General features: G+C 39.3%; 1 protein-coding gene across 1 annotated transcript; it reads left to right on the top strand.

Moving 5' to 3' along the window:
* Window positions 1-1,449: 1,449 nt before the first annotated feature.
* On the top strand, window positions 1,450-19,064 carry LOC110925082 (transcription factor SFL2-like). The gene is made up of 3 exons (XM_022169050.1): window positions 1,450-1,831; window positions 3,204-3,685; window positions 18,708-19,064. Exons 1-3 carry the CDS (start codon window positions 1,450-1,452, stop codon window positions 19,062-19,064), a joined length of 1,221 nt encoding a protein of 406 aa, XP_022024742.1.
* Window positions 19,065-21,954: the final 2,890 nt, after the last annotated feature.

A 21,954-nucleotide genomic window follows, 5' to 3' on the forward strand; every position in this document is an offset into this window, starting at 1 on the left:
TGGGTGTAGCGAGCCCACACCCGTGAGGCCGGGGCGGCCCATAGTGGTGACTATGTCTTCATACCGGAGACAAATTTGCTAGGTATGAGTCTTCCTGCACCAGTTCACACATAGCATTGGCTTTGTAACCCATTGGTGATCATTTTTTCCTTAATTGCTACATATCAGGGATTTTTATACTTACAAACATATTTTTTTAAAGGTTTTACACACTTACATACACATGAACTCGCGCAACTTTTGTTGATTTTTCAAATTACATGTATTTCAGGAAATTAGTGGATCTACAGGAGTATGCGTTGTGTCAGGGCTGCGTAGTGAATAAAGATGTCATCCAAGTCGTCGAGTGTAGGAGGTGGATCCCTTTCCTGGACGGGATGCACAATTCTAAACTTGGGTTTTTAATTACATGCTTTTGATGAGTCATTGTGAACTCTGTTAATCATGTCATGGTTGTAACTTACTTTATGTGTCAACATTTTCAAACAATGTCGTTGTGGTATTTTGTTTTAACTTAATGAATGGATGAACATCTTGTGTTTTATCATATAGCATTGTTATGATTTGTTGCTATGGTATTAAGAAGTCACACCCAGATAATCCACGCTTCCGCAAAAGCCAGGGTGTGACACAAATAGGTGTATAATGTATATTAATGGACAACTTAAGTATTATATATATAAAATGATGTATATGCATGTGTGAATTGTATGAAGTCTCATATATACGATGGTTGTTCGTATGTTTAACACGTTTTCGAGTATCATGAATTATATGTCAAGTATAGATGAATTAACGTATATGCAAACTTGAATAAACAATGTGTGTTTCTCATAAAATAAACAACTTTATTATGATCGAAGCCTCGAGTTATACGAAACGAATAGCGATTACAAGAGAAACAAGTTTCCAAAATTAAAAATATATAACAACCTTTCTAAATACGGAAAGTTACAAAAACGAGGCGTTACAAATGAGGATGCCAGAACAATGCTTGCAGATTTAGGTTTACCAATGTCTTTTTGTGTAGAGGCTGTAAACATTGCTTGCTATATGCAAAACAGAGTTTTAATCAACCCCAAACATCAAAAGACTGCTTATGAAACTCTGTTCAAGATCAAACCACTGATCTCTTATTTCAAAATCTCTGGTTGCCCATGCTTCATTTTAAACTTAAAAGATTCAATTTCAAAATTTGAAGCCAAAGTTGACTGTGGTTATTTTCTAGGATACTCAACTACTGCCAAGGCCTATAAAGTGTTTAACACAAGGACTAGGTGTGTAGAAGAGACTTTAAATGTAAAGTTCAATGAACTTTCTTCTTTGAAAATCCTAGCAAATCCTGCTGAATTGTTTGACTTAGATAAATTTACATTTGAAGATGTGTCTGTCAAGACTAACCATGCAGGTACACCACAGTCTTCCCATCAAGATAACGTATTTGACATTATGATCCCACAATATAAAGTCACTTCCACCACCAGAGAAACAAATGTTCAAAACAGCTGTCAAAACTCTGCCACTTCTGCATCAACGGTTGTTGATCCTCAAACCTCTGCCACCTCATCTAGTCAAACCACTGCTGACAAAAGTCCATCCTCTGTGGATAAAAGTCAACCCATTTTTACCCCCATTCCACCCATACCTCCACCTCCGTTCCAAATAGATGTTGGCTCTTCAAAATTGCCAATAGATGTTAGCTCAGATGATTCACATCTACAGCCTTCATCTCTCAATGCCATCATTCCATATAAGGGAGATCTAATGTACCTTAAAAGTCATCCACCAGACCAAGTTATTGGAAACATCAATAAAGGGGTGCTCACAAGAAGTAGAAAAAACAAGTTTGATATAGCATAATAGAGTTTTTGAAAAACCCTTGGGTTATCTCTAATTTAATGTATATCTCATTTAAGACAATTAGAGATTCCAACGATTTTTAAAAGATAAACAAGACCAGTTCACACATAGCATTGGCTTTGTAACCCATTGGTGATCATTTTTTCCTTAATTGCTACATATCAGGGATTTTTATACTTACAAACATATTTTTTTAAAGGTTTTACACACTTACATACACATGAACTCGCTCAACTTTTGTTGATTTTTCAAATTACATGTATTTCAGGAAATTAGTGGATCTAGAGGAGTATGCGTTGTGTCAGGGCTGCATAGTGAATAAAGATGTCATCCAAGTCGTCGAGTGTAGGAGGTGGATCCCTTTCCTGGACGGGATGCACAATTCTAAACTTGGGTTTTTAATTACATGCTTTTGATGAGTCATTGTGAACTCTGTTAATCATGTCATGGTTGTAACTTAATTTATGTGTCAACATTTTCAAACAATGTCGTTGTGGTATTTTGTTTTAACTTAATGAATGGATGAACATGTTGTGTTTTATCGTATAGCATTGTTATGATTTGTTGCTATGGTATTAAGAAGTCACACCCAGATAATCCACGCTTCCGCAAAAGCCAGGGTGTGACACAAATAGGTGTATAATGTATATTAATGGACAACTTAAGTATTATATATATAAAATGATGTATATGCATGTATATGAATGTGTGAAATGTATGAAGTCTCATATATACGATGGTTGTTCGTATGTTTAACACGTTTTCGAGTATCATGAATTATATGTCAAGTATAGATGAATTAACGTATATGCAAACTTGAATAAACAATGTGTGTTTCTCATAAAATAAACAACTTTATTATGATCGAAGCCTCGAGTTATACGAAACGAAATGCGATTACAAGAGAAACAAGTTTCCGAAATTAGAAATATATAACAACCTTTCTAAATAAGGAAAGTTACAAAAACGAGGCGTTACAAATGAGGATGCCAGAACAATGCTTGCAGATTTAGGTTTACCCATTTCTTTTTGTGTAGAGGCTGTAAACATTGCTTGCTATGTGCAAAACAGAGTTTTAATCAACCCCAAACATCAAAAGACTGCTTATGAAACTCTGTTCAAGATCAAACCACTGATCTCTTATTTCAAAATCTCTGGTTGCCCATGCTTCATTTTAAACTTAAAAGATTCAATTTCAAAATTTGAAGCCAAAGTAGACTGTGGTTATTTTCTAAGATACTCAACTACTGCCAAGGCCTACAAAGTGTTTAACACAAGGACTAGGTGTGTAGAAGAGACTTTGAATGTAAAGTTCAATGAACTTTCTTCTTTGAAAATCCCAGCAAATCCTGCTGAATTGTTTGACTTAGATAAATTTACATTTGAAGATGTGTCTGTCAAGACTAACCATGCAGGTACACCACAGTCTTCCCATCAAGATAACGTATTTGACATTATGATCCCACAATATAAAGTCACTTCCACCACCAGAGAAACAAATGTTCAAAACAGCTGTCAAAACTCTACCACTTCTACATCAACGGTTGTTGATCCTCAAACCTCTGCCACCTCATCTAGTCAAACCACTGCTGACAAAAGTCCATCCTCTGTGGATAAAAGTCAACCCATTTTTAGCCCCATTCCACCCATACCTCCACCTCCATTCCAAATAGATGTTGGCTCTTCAAAATTGCCAATAGATGTTAGCTCAGATGATTCACATCTACAGCCTTCATCTCTCAATGCCATCATTCCATATAAGGGAGATCTAATCTACCTTAAAAGTCATCCACCAGACCAAGTTATTGGAAACGTCAATGAAGGGGTGCTCACAAGAAGTAAATCCCAAAACATTTGTCTTTTTGCTGGTTTTCTATCACTTACACAACCTGTCAAGTACCAAGAGGCACAAAAAGATAATAGTTGGGTAGAGGCCATGCAAGAAGAGCTCCAACAGTTCAAAAGACAACAAGTATGGGAACTTGTACCATTGCCTAATGATGTATATCCAATTGGCACAAAATGGGTCTTCAAGAATAAAACAGATGAAAGGGGCATTGTTGTCAAGAACAAAGCTAACCTTGTGGTTCAAGGTTTTAGACAAGACGAAGGAATTGACTATGATGAAACATTTGCTCCTGTAGCAAGATTGGAAGCCATCAGATTGTTCTTAGCCTTTGCTGATAACCACAATATCAAGGTGTATCAAATGGATATCAAATGTGCATTCTTTTATGGTAAGATTCAGGAAGAGGTATATGTATGCCAACCTCCAGGTTTTGAAGATGCCATTTATCCAGATCATGTCTACAAGCTTAACAAGGCTTTGTATGGCTTGAAACAAGCACCAAGGGCCTGGTATTAAACTCTATCCACCTTTCTGTTATCCATAAGCTTTACAAGAGGTAAAATTGATAAAATACTGTTTTTAAAATGGAAAGGAAAAGATTTGATGATTGTCCAGATTTATGTGGATGACATTATTTTTGGATCCACATGCAATTCCATGTGTGAAGAGTTTAGAGAACTCATAACAGCAGAGTTTGAGATGAGTGCCGTGGGTGAACTTCAATGCTTTCTTGGTCTCCAAGTTAAGCAATTGCAAAATGGTACATTCATTCATCAAAGAAAATTTGTCAAAGAACTCTTAACACCCATGGCAACCACAAAGCTGGTCACTATTGATGACAAAGACGACTTGGTTGATCTAACACTATACAAAAGCATGATTGGGTATTTATTGTACCTAACTGCATCAAGGCTAGACATCATGTTCGCAACATGTGTCTGTGCAAGATCCCAGTCAGCACCTAGAAAGTCCAACCTTGTAGCTGTGAAAAGGATATTCAGATACATTGTGACAACTCGTGTAAATTCCTGAACATTTTGTTTTACTGTGTAATTTCTTGAACGTTAAAAGAATTGAATTTGGTGATTTATTTTATTAGGACGATTGTGTGCTTGGTAATGCATAATGTGAATTATGTGAAACCGAAACCCGAAACTGAAATATTGGAATACGTTATTTTGTGAAACGAAGCGTTGTAATATATTGCTTTACGATACGAAATGGTTTAATTAGTTATTTCACGAAACTTGCGAAACCGTCATTTAGTAAATCCAACCCAAGCCCAAACTCCTCTCCCCCTGCGCCACCAACCGGCCCAAACCCCAACCCCATGCCCTGTTCGAAATATTGAGCCCAAGACCACACTTTCTTGTTCCTCGTAGCCCATTAGCCCAACCTCCTTGTGTTTTAATTTTATGCATTTAACTTTGGGAATAAGAAATCAAAACCCTAAACTCCCCCCCCCCTTGTGTGCGTCGACCAGGAGACCCCCCATTTCTGCGCAAACCCTAGTTCTTATTCAGCTTCTTGATTCGCCTCCTTCTTCCTCGTAATCCCTTCTCTTGCTCCAAGGTTAGTATTCTTGATTTGGATTGTGATTCATGGTGTGATTTTGTGGAAAACATGGCTGTGGTTTTTAGTTGACATGCTAGGGTTTTGATGTTACATGATTTATTTGGTTTGAGTATGCGTTTGGTTGAAGTAATTGATGATATGTGTGCATAAATGATCATTGGCTGCGTTTCTTGATGAAAATCATGATGTTTATATCTAGAGTTTTGTGATTTTGATATGGTTAGACGATAATTGATGGTTAGCCTGCTGTTGGTTGTTATTTGGAAGAGTCGGGATCGTTTACACGCGTTTTGGTGTCGTTTAAATGTGAAACAGCATGCTGATTGACAAAAATAGCCAACTTCAGTTACCTATAAACGGACCGTTATAATTCGAAAAAATTGATTTTCTGAACTCTATATTATACGTTTTTGAAAAACGCTTCAAATGGCATTGGAATCATATTTTTTTTGAAGTCGTTTACTATTTTTAAAGGTCTGTTTTGTACAGCAGCAAAAGCTGCGTTTTTTCTGCAGAAAATGTGTGTTAGGTTTTTCGTCATAACTTGAAATCTGTATAGAGTTAGGTCATGAAATTTGTACAGTAGATGGCCACGGGTGTTTTTGCAATTCCTCCAACTGGAATTTTGTCAATCGGACTAACGATGAATTTTAAATGAATTTTTCCTTGGACTGCAGTCAGAAAGTGACGAATCTGATTGCAGCCCGGTAAATGATTTTTATAAAATAATTGGTAACGAATTGAGTCCCCAGATTATTACACAATGATACGTGGACCGTTTAGAACATTCTTTCAAATTTTGGGTATTTTTGGAACAAGTTAACTATTTTATTAAAATACCCGAAAACAGCCCAGTTTTGGATGTTAAAGCTGAAACAATATAAGTAGTGATTTGCGTGTCTAAATGTCGGTTATGTTATCTGATAATAATCCAACTTGTTATATGTCAATGAAAGTGTTACGTGAAGTATCGTGTGCTTGCTCTTAAGTAGTTATAGGTGGAATGTATATATGGGCGTGAACTATCAAAGTGAGTGCATGTTATGTGGTAGATGCGTGTAGGAACTTTGTGCTCTATTTGAAACCACTGATGGACTAAATGGTAATCATACTAGGATGTGATTGACCAACCTTGACTGTTAGCTATTTTTAAGAGTCCAACCGAGCAACCAAATGTGAGTTCACACTTTTCTACAAAGCATGGGATTTCCGGTAGTTTAGGAATGGGTTAAGCAACAACAACTATCCCCCTTGGGTGGGATGTAACCTGCGCATTCTCCTTGGGTAGAATGCGTACCTCGGTCCTCCTTGTGTAGCACAACCTTAAACTTACTAGACAACAACTCTATCATGAAGTCCCTCATTTTTATATCGACTTAATCGCCGGACCATTGGCGAATGGGTCATTAGTTAAATAGCGCTATTAGGTCTGACAAGCCTCACACCGTGCCGCAGAGGACGGGAGTGGACTAATGTACTTAGGCACTTAGTCAATGATGACAGACATTGACGCAGGCACTCAAACATGACTTAAGTTAGTAGTCGATACGATAACGGGTCTAGTGGTTTACAACATGGGGTAGCCCCCACGGGATATGGTTATGGGAACATGGAATTGGATAACTTTTGGTTTTCGAAACAACTTAACAGCTTATGGTTTTTGGAACAACATTAAAACATACAACCAACTGTGAACTCGCCAACATTTTTGTTGATACGTTACTACATACTTTGCAGGTCGTTAGGTTATTTGCTGGAGCTTGCATTGGAGAAGGAGTCGTTGTGGGACATGAACCGCTGTGTGTTCATGAGAAACTTTATGAAACTTTAAACTTATATTTTGGTTTTGAACTTAATGCTTCGGCTGTTAACTTAGGCTTTGCTAAATTGTTTGACACTAATTATATTGTTTGTGTTGGGTTTTATTTACTTACTTACATTGTTCAATATGATTGGTGGCTTGATTCTGGTCAGTCACGCTCCTTGCGGTGATACTCCGCATGTTGATTTTGAGGGTGTGACAGATTGGTATCAGAGCCATTGGTTATAGTGAACTCGGTTTTGAAAAAGGGGAAAAATCTTTTTGACAAAACCAGACTATAAACTGTTTAGTGCCCAACGATCCACAACGACACTTTGCTCCACGTGCAAGGCTCAACACTTTAGATGGTATAATTTATGTCTATGTTGCCTACTTGTTAGTTTACATTTGCATGGTGTGATGCTCATGGTATGCTTAGTTAACATAGTAGCATGTTATCTATTTGCCCGAATGTGCTCTTTATGACACCCAACTATTTACTTGAATTTTGACGTGTGGTGATCATTCTTTTCCTGTTTTCACCTCACCCCACTACGACAACTGTTTTATGCGTTCTATCTATTCATACGATTGTCTCGACATGACATTACCGTAACAGCAAGAATTCAGATCTGACCCTCTGTACTTTGGTTTGCACGACAACACTCACGTAGACCAGAGCCGGCCCAAACGAACTCAGATTTAGGAGAACAGTGTACCCACGCGTCCATGTCAACAAACCCCATCATCTCCACTAGCCTTCGTTACCCGAAACGAAGCGGTCACAGTTACACGCGTTTGTTGTTGTACAAATCGAAACCCTATTATCCAAACTCCGTTTTGGACCAATGATATACTCACGTGACCATGAGGCAATGAACTTTCCTTTCGTGTCGTTGCCGCCATCTACCATTACTAGAACTGCCTCTGGAGAACAGAATAGTTGGTTGAATTCTTCGGTTATTTGTTGGATTTTGTTTTCGCTTAATTCTTCGTATGAACATCACCAACCTCCTGTTTCTTCGATCCGCAACCGATATAACGAAACGCTAACAACGATACCACGATTTCAACCGATCACAAGATTACCCCCCCCCCCCATTACCCTGTTGAGTGGTTAATTATTATTCTACTTTGATTTACACCTTCGTATACCCAACTTAGCAAGTGGATGCCTCCTAATGATGGGATAGTCTTCGGGACATTCGAGGACAGCGATACGGATTACTCAACCTACATACGGACATGATGAACTACACATTTACCTCACATCTTTCCCCCTTACACTACAAGAGTCGCATTTTGATCCTACGATAATTTATCTTAATTATGTGAAATCTTTTCGCTAGCCTTTGTACCGACCTATGCTTGTTGATTAATGCAATGCCTAATTTCTACTATTGACTTAGACAAAACCATCATTCCTTTATCACAGTGACACTACGTTCTCACTTCTCCATGCAGAGACACTAATATGAACTCACTCTAGTTTAGAGAACTTGGAAGGCTCGACTTTCGATCATTGGTGATCACTTCTTGAAACCCTGAGGATGGTGATGTATTGTTGATACGATCTCTTGAACATGTTTTCGCGTCCTTTCTTTGAAACCTCTTGACTACACAGGCATATTTCAGATTCATTCACACGACTTAAGGAAAATCCTCCGAATTTGGTTGCTTACCGGCTCGATAAATCGCAAAGTCATCTAAGTTCATGGATCAAGGTGAATTATTCCTCCTTCGCATGTGGGCGAGCCCAACAACTTTGACGGAAGTTTCAGCGAACCTTAACACTACAAACTTGTGCGACAACCATTCTTCTCTGGTTAATTCTTGTTATGCTTAATATACCAACGTGGCACCTCTATTCGACAAACGGTGTTCTTCATTTTAACTTTATGCAACTTGTGTACGACCGGCTATACCCTCGACAACAGGTAAACCCCTGCTACGGATTCTTAAACGCCTACGCATCGATTGCGACTACCCTTTTTGCGTGTTTCCACATCCATTCATGATATACTTCTCGAATCCTATGATCCTTATCCTAACAACATTCTTCGCGAACTCTCGCTTGGAGGAGTTACTTTCTACGAACGATACTCTAGGAGTAATGGGCCATGAATATTACAGATATGGAGGTATCACGAGAATTGTCCTTAGAACTCGATACGACCGAGATAGGTTCCCAGTCACGACATTCGAATTTAGCCCACCCTGACGGATATGCCACTTGTTTTCTTTGACGACATCTGAAACAACTCCAAGAACTAGTAGGAATCCGAACGATACCCACACCTTACCATGGAGCCCCTACAGCACAAACAACCTTATGCTTAGTTTCCAACGAACGAATTTTGATGTTGTAAAGACCGCTTTTCTTGATCGTGTTCACAAACCCCCGCAACTCTAACTCGAAAGGTTGCTCAGGAATCCGCGTTTCAATACTTGTAGGTGAAACTTTGTAGTACACCCATTCTTTCGTTACCAGAAGGCACAGACGATTTCATTGTTTATTGTGACGCGTCTATCCAAGGACTTAGTTGTGTGCTGATGCAACGTGAGAAAGTCATTGCCTACGCATCACGCCAACTCGAGGCTCACGAAAAGAACTACACTACCCATGATTTGGAGTTGGGAGCAGTAGTGTTTGCATTCAAGATATGGAGACATTACTTGTACGGTACCAAGTGCACCATCTACACCGATCACAAGCGTCTCCAGCATATCTTGGATCAGAAGGAGTTGAACATGCGACAGCATCGATGGGTTGAACTACCTAACGACTACGAATGCGCAAGAAAGTATCATCCAGGCAAAGCCAACGTTGTGGCTAACGCCCTCAGTCGTAAGGAAACCAAACCTAAGGTGTGCATGCGTTACCGCTTACTATCCACTCCAGTATTCCTACCCAGATTCGTGACGCTCAGATTGAAGCATTCAAGGAAGAGAACCTCAATGCAGAATCCCTACGGGGCATGGAGAAGAAACTAGAATTCAAGGAAGACGGCACTTATTATTTCATGGAACGTGTATGGGTTCCATTCTATGGAAACTTACGAGAGCTTGTGATGGATGAAGCACACAAGTCTCGTTACTCGGTGCATCCTGGTTCTGACAAGATGTACAAGGATCTCAAGACTCACTATTGGTGGCCCCACATGAAAGCTAACATAGTGACTTATGTTTGTAAATGCTTGACCTGTGCTAGGGTTAAGGTTGAATACTAGAAGCTGTCAGGACTACTTCAACAACCAGAGATCCCAACATGGAAATGGGAGCAAATTTCCATGGAATTCGTCACTGGCTTACCCAGACCCCAGCAAGGAAACGACACCATCTGGGTGATTGTTGATCGACTGACTAAGTCTGCACACTTTCTGGCAATCAAGGAAACAGATAAGTTTTCTACACTCGCAGACATCTACTTGAAGGAACTGGTCGCTAGGCATGGAGTGCCAACTTCCATCTTATCTGATCGAGACCCACGCTTTGCGTCTAATTTATGGCAGGCGATGCATAAATCCTTTGGCTCGCGTTTCGACATGAGCACAGCTTATCACCCACAGACGGATGGGAAAATTGAACGCACCATCCAGACTCTAGAAGACATGCTTCGAGCATGTGTTATCGACTTTGGTAACGGCTGGGAAAGGCATCTACCCTTAGTGGTGTTTTCATACAACATAGTTACCACACCAACATCAAGGCTGCTCCGTTCAAGACTTTGTATGGGCGGAAATGCCGATCACCTCTATGCTGGGCAGAAGTGGGCGACAGCCAAATCACTGGCCCAGAACTAGTTATCGACACAATGGAAAAGATTGACCAAATTCGACAATGAATGATGGTAGCTCTTGACCGTCAGAAAAGCTACACTGGTAAGCGTAGGAAACCGCTCGAGTTCCAGGTTGGGGATTGAGTGCTACTTAAAGTCTCACCGAGGAAATGTGTGGCCCATTTTGGCAAACGGGCCAAACTTAATCCATGATATGTCGGACCTTTCGAAAATCACAAAAAATCGGCAAGGTGGCGTACAGATTGAACCTGCCTGAAGAGCTCAGTGGTGCTCACAACGTCTTTCACGTGTTGAATCTGAAGAAATGTTTATCAGATGAGACCCTCATCGTTCCTTTCAAGGAACTCACTATCGATGACCAGTTGCGCTTCGTCGAGGAATCGGTGGAAATTATGGACCGAGAAATCAAGACTCTCAAACGTACCAAGATACCTATTGTTCGAGTTCGTTGGAACTCCCGTCGGGGCCCAGAGTTCACCTGGGAACGAGAAGACCTGATGAAACACAAGTACCCCCAGTTGTTTAAGAAAGGTGAGTCCAATACTAAAGCTACTTCGGAATTTCGGGACGAAATTCCAAACCAACGGGGGGATGATGTGATACCCCAGGAAAACGCACAACACAACTAGCTTCTCCAGTGACTATGTGCTAAATTTCGGGACGAAATTTTTTTCAACTTGGGGATGAGGTGACAACTCGTGTAAATTCATGAACGTTTCGTTTTACTATGTAATTTCTTGTACGTTAAACGAATTGAATTTGGTGATTTATTTTGTTAGGACGATTATGTGCTTGGTAATGTGTAATGTGAATTATGTGAAACCGAAACCCGAAACTGAAATATTGGAATACGCTATTTTGTGAAACGAAGCGTTGTAATATATTGTTTTGCGATACGAAAGAGTTTAATTAGTTATTTCACGAAACTTGCAAAACCGTCCTTTAGTAAATCCAACCCAAGCCCAAACTCCTCTCTCATTGCGCCACCAACCAGCCCAAACCCCCACCCCATGTCCTGTTCGAAATATTAAGCCCAAGACCACACTTTATTGTTCCTTGTAGCCCATTAGCCCAACCTCCTTGTATTTTAATTTTATGCATTTAACTTTGGGAATAAGAAATCAAAATCAAAACCCTAAACTCCCCCCCCCCCTTGTGTGCGTCGACCAGGAGACCCCCCTTTTCTGCGCAAACCCTAGCTCTTGTTCAGCTTCTTGATTCGCCCCCTTCTTCATCGTAATCCCTTCTCTTGCTCCAATCTTAGTATTCTTGATTTGGATTGTGATTCATGGTGTGATTTTGTGAAAAACATGGCTATGATTTTTAGTTGACATGCTAGGGTTTTGACGTTACATGATTTATTTCGTTTGAGTATGCGATTGGTTGAAGTAATTGATGACATGTGTGCATGAATGATCATTGGCTGCGTTTCCTGATGAAAATCATGATGTTTATATCTAGGTTTTTGTCATTTTGATATGGTTAGATGATAATTGATGGTTAGCCTGCTGTTGGTTGTTATTAGGATGAGCCGGGATCGTTTACAAACGTTTTGGTGTCGTTTAAATGTGAAGCAGCATGCTGATTGACGAAAATAGCCAACTTTAGTTGGCTGTAACCGGACCGTTATAATTTGAAAAATTGATTTTCTGAAGTCTAAATTACACTTTTTGAGCTTCAAATGGCACTAGAATCATATTTTTTTGAGGTTGTTTGCTACTTTTAAAGTTCCATTTTGTACAGCAGCAAAAGCTGCGTTTTTTCTGCAGAAAATGTCTGTTATCTTTTTCATCATAACTTGAAGTCTGGATAGAGTTAGGTCATGAAATTTGTACAGTAGATGGCCACGGGTGTTGTTGTAATTATCCAACTGGAATTTCATCAATCAGACTTACGATGAATTTTAAATGAATTTTTATGTGGACTGCAATGAGAAAGTGATGAATCTAATTGCAGCCCGGTAATGATTTTTATAAAATAATTGGTAATGAATTGAGTCCCGAGATTTTTACACAATGATACGTAGACCGTTTAGAACATTCTGTAAAATTTTGGGAATTTTTGGAACAAGTTAACTATTTTTGGAACAAGTTAACTATTTTATTAAAATACCCGAAAACAGCCCAGTTTTGGATGTTAAAGCTGAAACAATATTAGTAGTGATTTGCGTGTCTAAATGTCGAATATGTTATCTAATAATAATCCAACTTGTTATATGTGAACGAAAGTGTTATGTGAAGTATCGTGTGCTTGCTCTTGAGTAGTTATAGGTGGAATGTATATATGGGCGTGAACTGTCAAAGTGAGTGCATGTTATGTGGTAGATGCGTGTAGGAACTTTGTGCTCTATTTGAAACCACTGATGGACTAAATAGTAATCATCCTAGGACGTGATTAACCGACCTTGACTGTTAGCTATTTTAAGAGTCCAACCAAGCAACCAAAGGTGAGTTCACACTTTTCTACAAAGCGTGGGATTCCCGGTGGTTTGGGAATGGGTTAAGGAACAACATATATCCCCCTTGGGTGGGATGCAACATGCGCATTCTCCTTGGGTAGAATACGTACCTCGGTCCTCCTTGGGTAGGAGAACCTTAAACTTACTAGACAGCAACTTTATCATGAAGTCCCTCATTTTTTATCGACTTAATCCCCGGGCGATTGGCGAACAGGTCATTAGTTAAATAGCGCTATTAGGTCTGACAAGCCTCACACCGTGCCGCAGAGGATGGGAGTGGACTAATGTACTTGGGCACTTAGTCAATGATGATAGACATTGACGCAGGGCACTCAAACATGACTTAAGTCAGTAGTCGATATGGTAACGGGTCTAGTGTTTTACAACATGGGGTAGCCCCACGGTATGTGGTTATGGGAGCATGGAACTGGATAACTTTTGGTTTTCGAAACAACTTAACAACTTATGTTTTTTGGAACAACATTAAAACATACAACAAACTATGAACTCGCCAACATTTTTGTTGATACGTTACTGCAACCAACTATGAACTCGCCAACATTTTTGTTGAGTCCCCAGATTTTTACACAATGATACGTGGACCGTTTAGAACATTCTTTCAAATTTTGGGTATTTTTGGAACAAGTTAACTATTTTATTAAAATACCCGAAAACAACCCAGTTTTGGATGTTAAAGCTGAAACAATATAAGTAGTGATTTGCGTGTCTAAATATCGGTTATGTTATCTGATAATAATCCAACTTGTTATATGTCAACGAAAGTGTTACGTGAAGTATCGTGTGCTTGCTCTTGAGTAGTTATAGGTGGAATGTATATATGGGCGTGAATTGTCAAAGTGAGTGCATGTTATGTGGTAGATGCGTGTAGGAACTTTGTGCTCTATTTGAAACCACTGATGGACTAAATGGTAATCATACTAGGACGTGATTGACCAACCTTGACTGTTAGCTATTTTTAAGAGTCCAACCGAGCAACCAAATGTGAGTTCACACTTTTCTACAAAGCATGGGATTCTCGTAGTTTGGGAATGGGTTAAGGAACAACAACTATCCCCCTTGGGTGGGATGTAACCTGTGCATTCTCCTTGGGTAGAATACGTACCTCGGTCCTCCTTGTGTAGCACAGCCTTAAACTTACTAGACAGCAACTCTATCATGAAGTCCCTCATTTTTATATCGACTTAACCGCCGGGCCATTGGCGAACAGGTCATTAGTTAAATAGCGCTATTAGGTCTGACAAGCCTCATACCGTGCCGCAGAGGACGGGAGTGGACTAATGTACTTAGGCACTTAGTCAATGATGATAGACATTGACGCAGGGCACTCAAACATGACTTAAGTTAGTAGTCGATACGATAACGAGTCTAGTGGTTTACAACATGGGGTAGCCCCCATGGGATATGGTTATGGGAACATGGAATTGGATAACTTTTGGTTTTCAAAACAACTTAACAGCTTATGGTTTTTGGAACAACCTTAAAACATACAACCAACTGTGAACTCGCCAACATTTTTGTTGATACGTTACTACATGCTTTGCAGGTCGTTAGGTTATTTGCTGGAGCTTGCATTGGAGAAAGAGTCGTTGTGGGACATGAACCGCTGTGTGTTCATGAGAAACTTTATGAAACTTTAAACTTATATTTTGGTTTTGAATTTAATGCTTCCGCTGTTAACTTAGGCTTTGCTAAATTGTTTGACACCAATTATATTGTTTGTGTTGGGTTTTATTTACTTACTTATATTGTTCAATATGATTGGTGGCTTGATCTTGGTCAGTTATGCTCCCTGTGGTGATACTCCGCATGTGGATTTTGAGGGTGTGACATACATAAAAGGTGCTCCCACACTTGGTATCTGGTACCCTGCTAATGAGAATATTGAGCTTTCAGGTTATTAAGACAGTGATTTTGCTAGTTGTCATACCACAAGGAAGTCTACTTCAGGAGGGTGCCAATTTTTAGGAAATTTCTTAGTTTCTTGGCGAAGCAAAAAGCAAGCGGCTGTTTCAACATCAACAGTAGAGGCTAAATACATTGTTGCTGCAAGCTGTACATCCCAACTCATGTGGCATTAAAATCAATTGCTAGATTTTGGTGTGACTGCTTTAAAGACTCCTCTCATGTTGGATAGTCAAGCAGCTGAAAACATCATTAAAAATCCAGTTTCTCATTCAACCACCAAGCACATTGACATCAGACATCACTTTGTGAGGGATAACTATGAAAAAGGTTTGATTTCTCTGCATCATGTTCCAACTAAGGATCAACTGGCAGATGTGTTGATAAAAGCTTTATACACATCCACCTTTGAAAGCTTGATCTCTAGGATTGGCATGCTAAACATGGATTAAAAGCAAAATTTTGTTTTCCATGAATAAAAAGCATTTATATGTTTTCAGAAAATCAAAATTCCATCCTTAAAAATAGCTTTGATTGAAAAATTTTTCAACAATCCTTAAAGTTTGTTCAAAACCACTGTTTTTATCACCTCTGATTATCCTGACCACTGATGTCTATCCTCTGATAGACTAAAATCAGCCACTGTTTGTCACAACCCCCGTCCCCTACTAACCCGGGAACGGGCGGCCGCGACCAGTTTCGGTGCTATCTGGTGTTTTATCAATTTTGGCAGCGGAAATTTCATCAGGACCGTAGTTAGGAAATATTTTATCAGAGTAAAATACCACTCTTTCATAACATTAAACACATGGGATAAAACCCAAGTTTTATGTGCACACTTTTTCATAGGAACAAATCCTATTTTTATTTAATAAAAACATGTATTTCTTTTAGGTAACTTTATTGCCACTTTTCCAAGCCTTCAGTGCTGTCCAGCTGGCTTCTATTTGGCTTTCACATTTTGTTACCTGAAACGCATTTAAAAATATTTTGTCAGTGGGAAATACTGGTGAGTGAATCCCAGTTTAATCAAGTTCAAATGAAAACCATTGTACAGTATTGAGGGCGGTCTCGCAATTACATTTGTTTCCAAGTCATACCAATTACCACTCACGGTACAGTCAAACCCGACTTGTGGAAATGTTACCCCTCGCAAGGTCGTAACAAATTTTGTATACAAAACCCCAACATACCGATGATAATTTTATCTTTACAAATACTCAATAACTGTTTAATATATAATTATTTGTGTGAGGTTTTGTAAAAAAAATTTGCAAAAAGGAGATTACTCACATTGCTGTCTTTAGGTTTTCAGTAAGGATTTCCTAGGAATAATCTATAAATTACACAAATGCACGCGTGTTAATATAATAACCCATTTTAACATTAGTAATACCCTCCCCGAGACGGCATTCCAACGACTACGTCGGGCAGAACTATGACAGCAGTTACGGAACCCTAGATCAATCGGGCAGAGTATCTAATACGTATCCAGGGGTTATGATACTTACAACGAAGTAGAACCTCGTTATTTAGGGGGATATTATACCCGAGTATAGCTTCTACTATTAAGAAATTGAGAGAGAAAGTCGAAATTTGAGCGACTGAAACAGATACCCCGAGTCCCATTATATAGGGCTTGATTTGGGGTTTTACGCGGCCCGCGTAAGATGTAGCAATAGGCTATGCAGCCCGCTTAGTAGAGGGTCTAGGCCGTACGTGATCCGGGTCACGTATAGGTTCAACACGTTGATGACACGTGTCTGCACCGGGTTTCGCCGCGTTTGACGATGGCTCGCGGCCCGCGTAAGCTCATTGGGTGGCTTACGCGCCCCGCGTAAACTTTATTTTCTCTGTTTTTATTTTATTTTTAATGTTAAATCATATTTTGGGCTCGGTTTTCACATACGGGGTGTATTTTAAGACATATTGGGACATTTTAATATACATTAGGGCGTCGAAAAATATTTCAAGGGTGTCGGTTTAGTTTAGGGTTGTTATACTGTTCATAACCTCTGATGTCCATCCACTTATAGACTAAAATTCGGCCACTGTTCATATCCACTATTCCCAACCTCTGTTGGTTTCCATAACCACAACAGAGGTTACCACGTGGATAGATGTTAGCCATCAGATCTTTGAAACAGATGCCATGTCAACTTTCACTTTTTCACAGTATAAATACCTCTGTTCCATCCAAACAGAGCTTACACTGCCGTCTCGAATTCAAAATTCATCAAAGCGGTTTCCACTATCATCTTCATTAACCCTACTCATCTTTCATCTTCGATCATGGCTCTGCAAATAAAAACTCCCCATAACTATCTTTTGTACTTTGAGAAAACCAACAAAAATACACCTTTCCACTCAATAATTGACGTTTTGACATCATCAAAATACAAAACTATCCTAAATGCTGATGCACCAATACATGTGGATACCCTCCGACAATTCTGGGCCAATGCTGAAGTTTAATCTCAAAATAAGAAGCCCTTCGGTATAACGTCAAAATTCGGAGGCACCATTGTTCAAATTTCCCCATCTTCAATATCTACAGTATTTTCTCTAAACGACCAGGCAGGCAAAACTTCATTTGAAAAAACAGAAAATTCACACCAAGTTCATAGAAAGGGGGGATGAGGGTCAATTGACAAGAGTTATAGTTTTTTCAAACCAAAATTTCCTGCTGAAATGAGATATTTTTTCCATACCCTCCTGATATGTCTCTCATTCAATCCACCTCATTCAATCCACCTCATTCAATGAGATTCCACAAAAAGTTCAATACTTGGGATATGCAATTTTGACAAAAACTTGATTATAATTCATCCTAGGAATTGTTCTCGGACTTGGTGGCAAATGTGAATTCTATTAAAAAGGTCTGAAATAATGCATTTCTTATGTATCCAAGACTTTTAAGCTATTACCTTCAAAAACAAGTATATCAAAAAGATTTTCAACAAGGTATAGCTTTTCAAATGAAAAGTCTCACAAATGAAACTTTTACAAGAATGTAGGACAAAGAGTCAAAAATTTCCAAAACACAAACAAAGGTGGATGAACCTGTTATAGATGAGTCCACATCTGTTGCTCAAACCTCTGTTGTTGAGCCCACTGCTCCTGGTATCATGACACCACAACCAGTGTTGTGAAACCCACACCAGAAAAACCCAAAAAAGAAACCCCTCACAGCCAAAAAGCCCACTAAATCAAAACAACATAAAAAGGCACCTTTGGAAGATGAGATCCCAAAGGATAACCTTGTGGTAAAACAAAAGCCACTAGAAACCACTGTTGCTACTTCCTCACAACAGTTGGAAAGATATTCACCCATCCAAACTCCTCTTGAATCCTCACAAAAGGACCAAGTTGTAAGCACATGGACACCTCATCAAGAGGCAGACATTTCACTTGAAAATCTGTTTCTAAGCCCCTCTCCCAGGGCTATGTCTCTTTCTACTCCACAACCCTCCACTCAAATTCCACCAACAATTTTACCTTGTTTGATGCAATTGAAACTCAGACACAAATTAGTCCCTCTCATTCACCTGTTAAAGAGAGCACACTTCCATATGTGACTGAGATTGAGAAAAATCAATCTGCTAGCCCACAAACAGCTGAGGCGGCTACACCCCATGAGTTACATGTTACTCTTGGTGGTAGTTCAAGTGAAGCAGCCACTACAACTGATGAAACACCAATTTTTCAGTTGGACAGTGGCTACATCTATAAGTCTTCCTTGAAGGCAACAACTGTTGAGGGTACAATCGTAAACTCTGTTCCAATTGGAAGTCCCTAGTACCAAGATAAAAGGGGAATTTGGTCCTGATAGTTTGGAGAATTCTCCTGTTAAAGAACCAAATACAACTACATCTGGTAGAGATTCAGATGATCCTATTAAGTTAAGTGATGAATTAAGATACAAAAATTGACGAAGAGAATGACTTCCATGGAATCTTCAATGGCTGAAATGAAAAACACGATGGAAGAGATGATGGAGCATTCTAAAAGTTAACCCTCTACTTAACAAATTGCCAATGAGCTGTGGAAATCAGTGCAGCCAATTATCCAAGCTCAAAGGAATTTGGCTGATATCAACGATAGCACTCACATGGAATTAATCAGAAATATGGTTGAGGCCAAATATAAGGTTACACAAGCAGATATTAAGGCCATCAGGGAACATTTGTTAAAGACTAGTAGCTCTGCCCCTCCAACAGTACTTCAAGAAGAAGTTGAAGATGATGCCAAAAAGGGGAGGATGATAAGTTAAGAAAGTTGTAGCTTTCATCATAAGCAAAACCAAAGGGCAACAATAAACGCCATAGTCTGTTTCAAAAAAAACATCTACAAAGGCATCAAATGCTGGAAAGGAAAAAGGGACTGATGAGACCCTGAACAAGAAAGATGAAGAGATTGCCTTAGAAAAGCAGAAGAAGCAAGATACACTTGAAGCCAAAGCTTCCAGCTTAATTGAACAAGAATAGGCAGAGCAGAGGAAAAAAAGGATATTGGCACTTCATAAAGTAGAAAGTCAATAAGAAAAGTTAGACAGCCAATCTTCACCCCTCCTAAAACCACTACTGAGTCTACAAAAGGTGTATCCTCTGCTGAACCCAAAACAAAACCCTCACCAAAAAACCCATCACAAAAGAAATAAAAAAACCATCACCACCACCATCACCAATATAACCAACAGATGCTGGTACAACAAATGTATCAGCAGATGTTCCATAACCACTACTGGTACAACAGTTGTATCAGCAGATGTTACCCAAACAACTGCCATGATCATTTTTCCCACACCACCAAAAACTCAACCACTGCCCGCACCACCAAGAATTCTAACACGCCCACCTTCACCTAAAATCAAATTCACACGTAAAAGAAAAACTTTTGTTGTGGAAGAAGATGATGAGGAGGTTCAACCACCAATCTCCTTATCAACTGCCCCCATTCAAGCCACACCACTCTCATCATTTCTATTCAAATCCACTTCACTTCCACCCATGGCACCACAACCATCAATCATTCCACTGGCTGCTCAGTATCCTCTGGAGATTCATGTGATTAAAGGTGAAACTGGATCATTTTATACAACAAAGCCTAGAAACTTAGATGAATACTTGAAGCTAAAGGCTAGACAGGATGAATATATTGGTAAGAAGAAGTGTAAAGGGATGGATGAGAGGACTTTTCAAGGAATCTTTTCACTAGAACTTAGCAAGGTAAGCAAGATTGAAGATTATGCTATGGACCTGAGCAAGTCCATGTCTGAGAAGCTAATCAATGCTGAGCTTGATAAAGAACTGAAACAGGATTACCTTGATCACATAATACAACATAAACCATACAAGGCAACCAGAGCATAATTCAAAGATTGGTCAACAGATGCTCTCAAAGAAGAAATTGAAAGAATTTAAAAGATGCTCAATGATCCTTCACAAAAGCCAACTCCACCAGACTGAAAGAAATGCTAAAAATTGATCAAAACAAGGTATTGAAGCTGAAGAGAAAGAGAGCAGAGCTGGTTGCGGCTAACTGTCGTAATGCAAGGTCTGTTGTTAGATGGCCAGAATAAAAAAATGTTGAAACATACAAAAGACTGGAACAACTAAGAGCAAAGGATCCTACAGTTCCCAAAATGCTAGTATATCCAACAATGGTTGTCCCTTAACAGACCCTTACATCTAAAAAGTTGCCCTCAGCATCTTGCTTGTCCATAGCTGCCTTGAATCATGCAAAAAGGCAGAAGCAGATGGTTGAGGCTGATGAACAGATGTATGATTACTACAGAAAAGAGGGAATAAAAAATCAGCTGTTATACCACACAGATCCTACAAATGACAAACTAAAAGAAACAGCTACAAAACTTGTTAGCAGGCCACAATCACCCAACTCATCTAGAATAACTCTTTACCTAAGAAAACCATCTGATCCAAAAATTCTTAAGTGGAAGTCATCCTTAGATACCCATGAATTGACTCTGCTCATATCAGATGGTAGTGTTCAGTGGCTGAAAATGGAGGATGCATATGGTCTGGATACAGATGACCTCCAAGATCTGTTGAAACTTGAACTTGAAAGGGATTTTGAAGATATGGTATCCATGAACTTGGAGTTCCAATTCAAAGACCAAATTAGGGAGATGCTGATGAGGAATTAAGATCAGAAATAAAGAAGTGTTTTGGCATCATCTGTTCTAGGGGAGATTGTTGGATCTAGTAGACTCCACAAAAGAACAGATGATTGAAAAGCCAAAATAGTCTACAACATCTGATCAATGAATAACAGTGCTTTGAAGATCTGCTCCCCCCCCCACAATGGAAAAGACTCAATATCTGCTAACTCTAAAGTCTGCCTAAGAGAAACTCTGCTTAAAGACAAAGTCTGCTGATCTAAAGGTCTGCCAAAGAGAACATCTGCTTGAAGACAAAGTCTGCTGATTCAAAGGTCTGCCACATCGAACCTCTGCTGAAGAAGACAAAGTTTATTGAAGCAAAGGACTGATCATCAATTGCGAATGAAGAAAAGTTTGAAGAAGCTAAGGTCTGCCATGGCTCAACAGATGTTAAAGACCAACAGATGACTATTTAACAGATGTTGCACAACAGAGTTTATCAATGTAACAGTGCTTAGGCTAATAGCAGATGTTAGAAGTTTGTTAGCCTCTTATATGTCGCTGTCTA

The sequence above is a fragment of the Helianthus annuus genome, chromosome 17 (genome assembly GCF_002127325.2).
Source record: "Helianthus annuus cultivar XRQ/B chromosome 17, HanXRQr2.0-SUNRISE, whole genome shotgun sequence".
Taxonomy (NCBI): domain Eukaryota; kingdom Viridiplantae; phylum Streptophyta; class Magnoliopsida; order Asterales; family Asteraceae; genus Helianthus; species Helianthus annuus.

What these genes read in the sequence shown, in the direction of transcription:
- LOC110925082 (XM_022169050.1), top strand. Translation starts at nt 1,450, where the DNA reads ATGATCCCACAATATAAAGTCACTTCCACCACCAGAGAAACAAATGTT. An exon ending in TAAAGGGGTGCTCACAAGAA is followed by an intron (nt 1,832 to 3,203) that starts GTAGAAAAAACA and finishes TGAAAATCCCAG; the next exon opens with CAAATCCTGCTGAATTGTTT. An exon ending in TTGGAAACGTCAATGAAGGG is followed by an intron (nt 3,686 to 18,707) that starts GTGCTCACAAGA and finishes CCCCTCTCCCAG; the next exon opens with GGCTATGTCTCTTTCTACTC.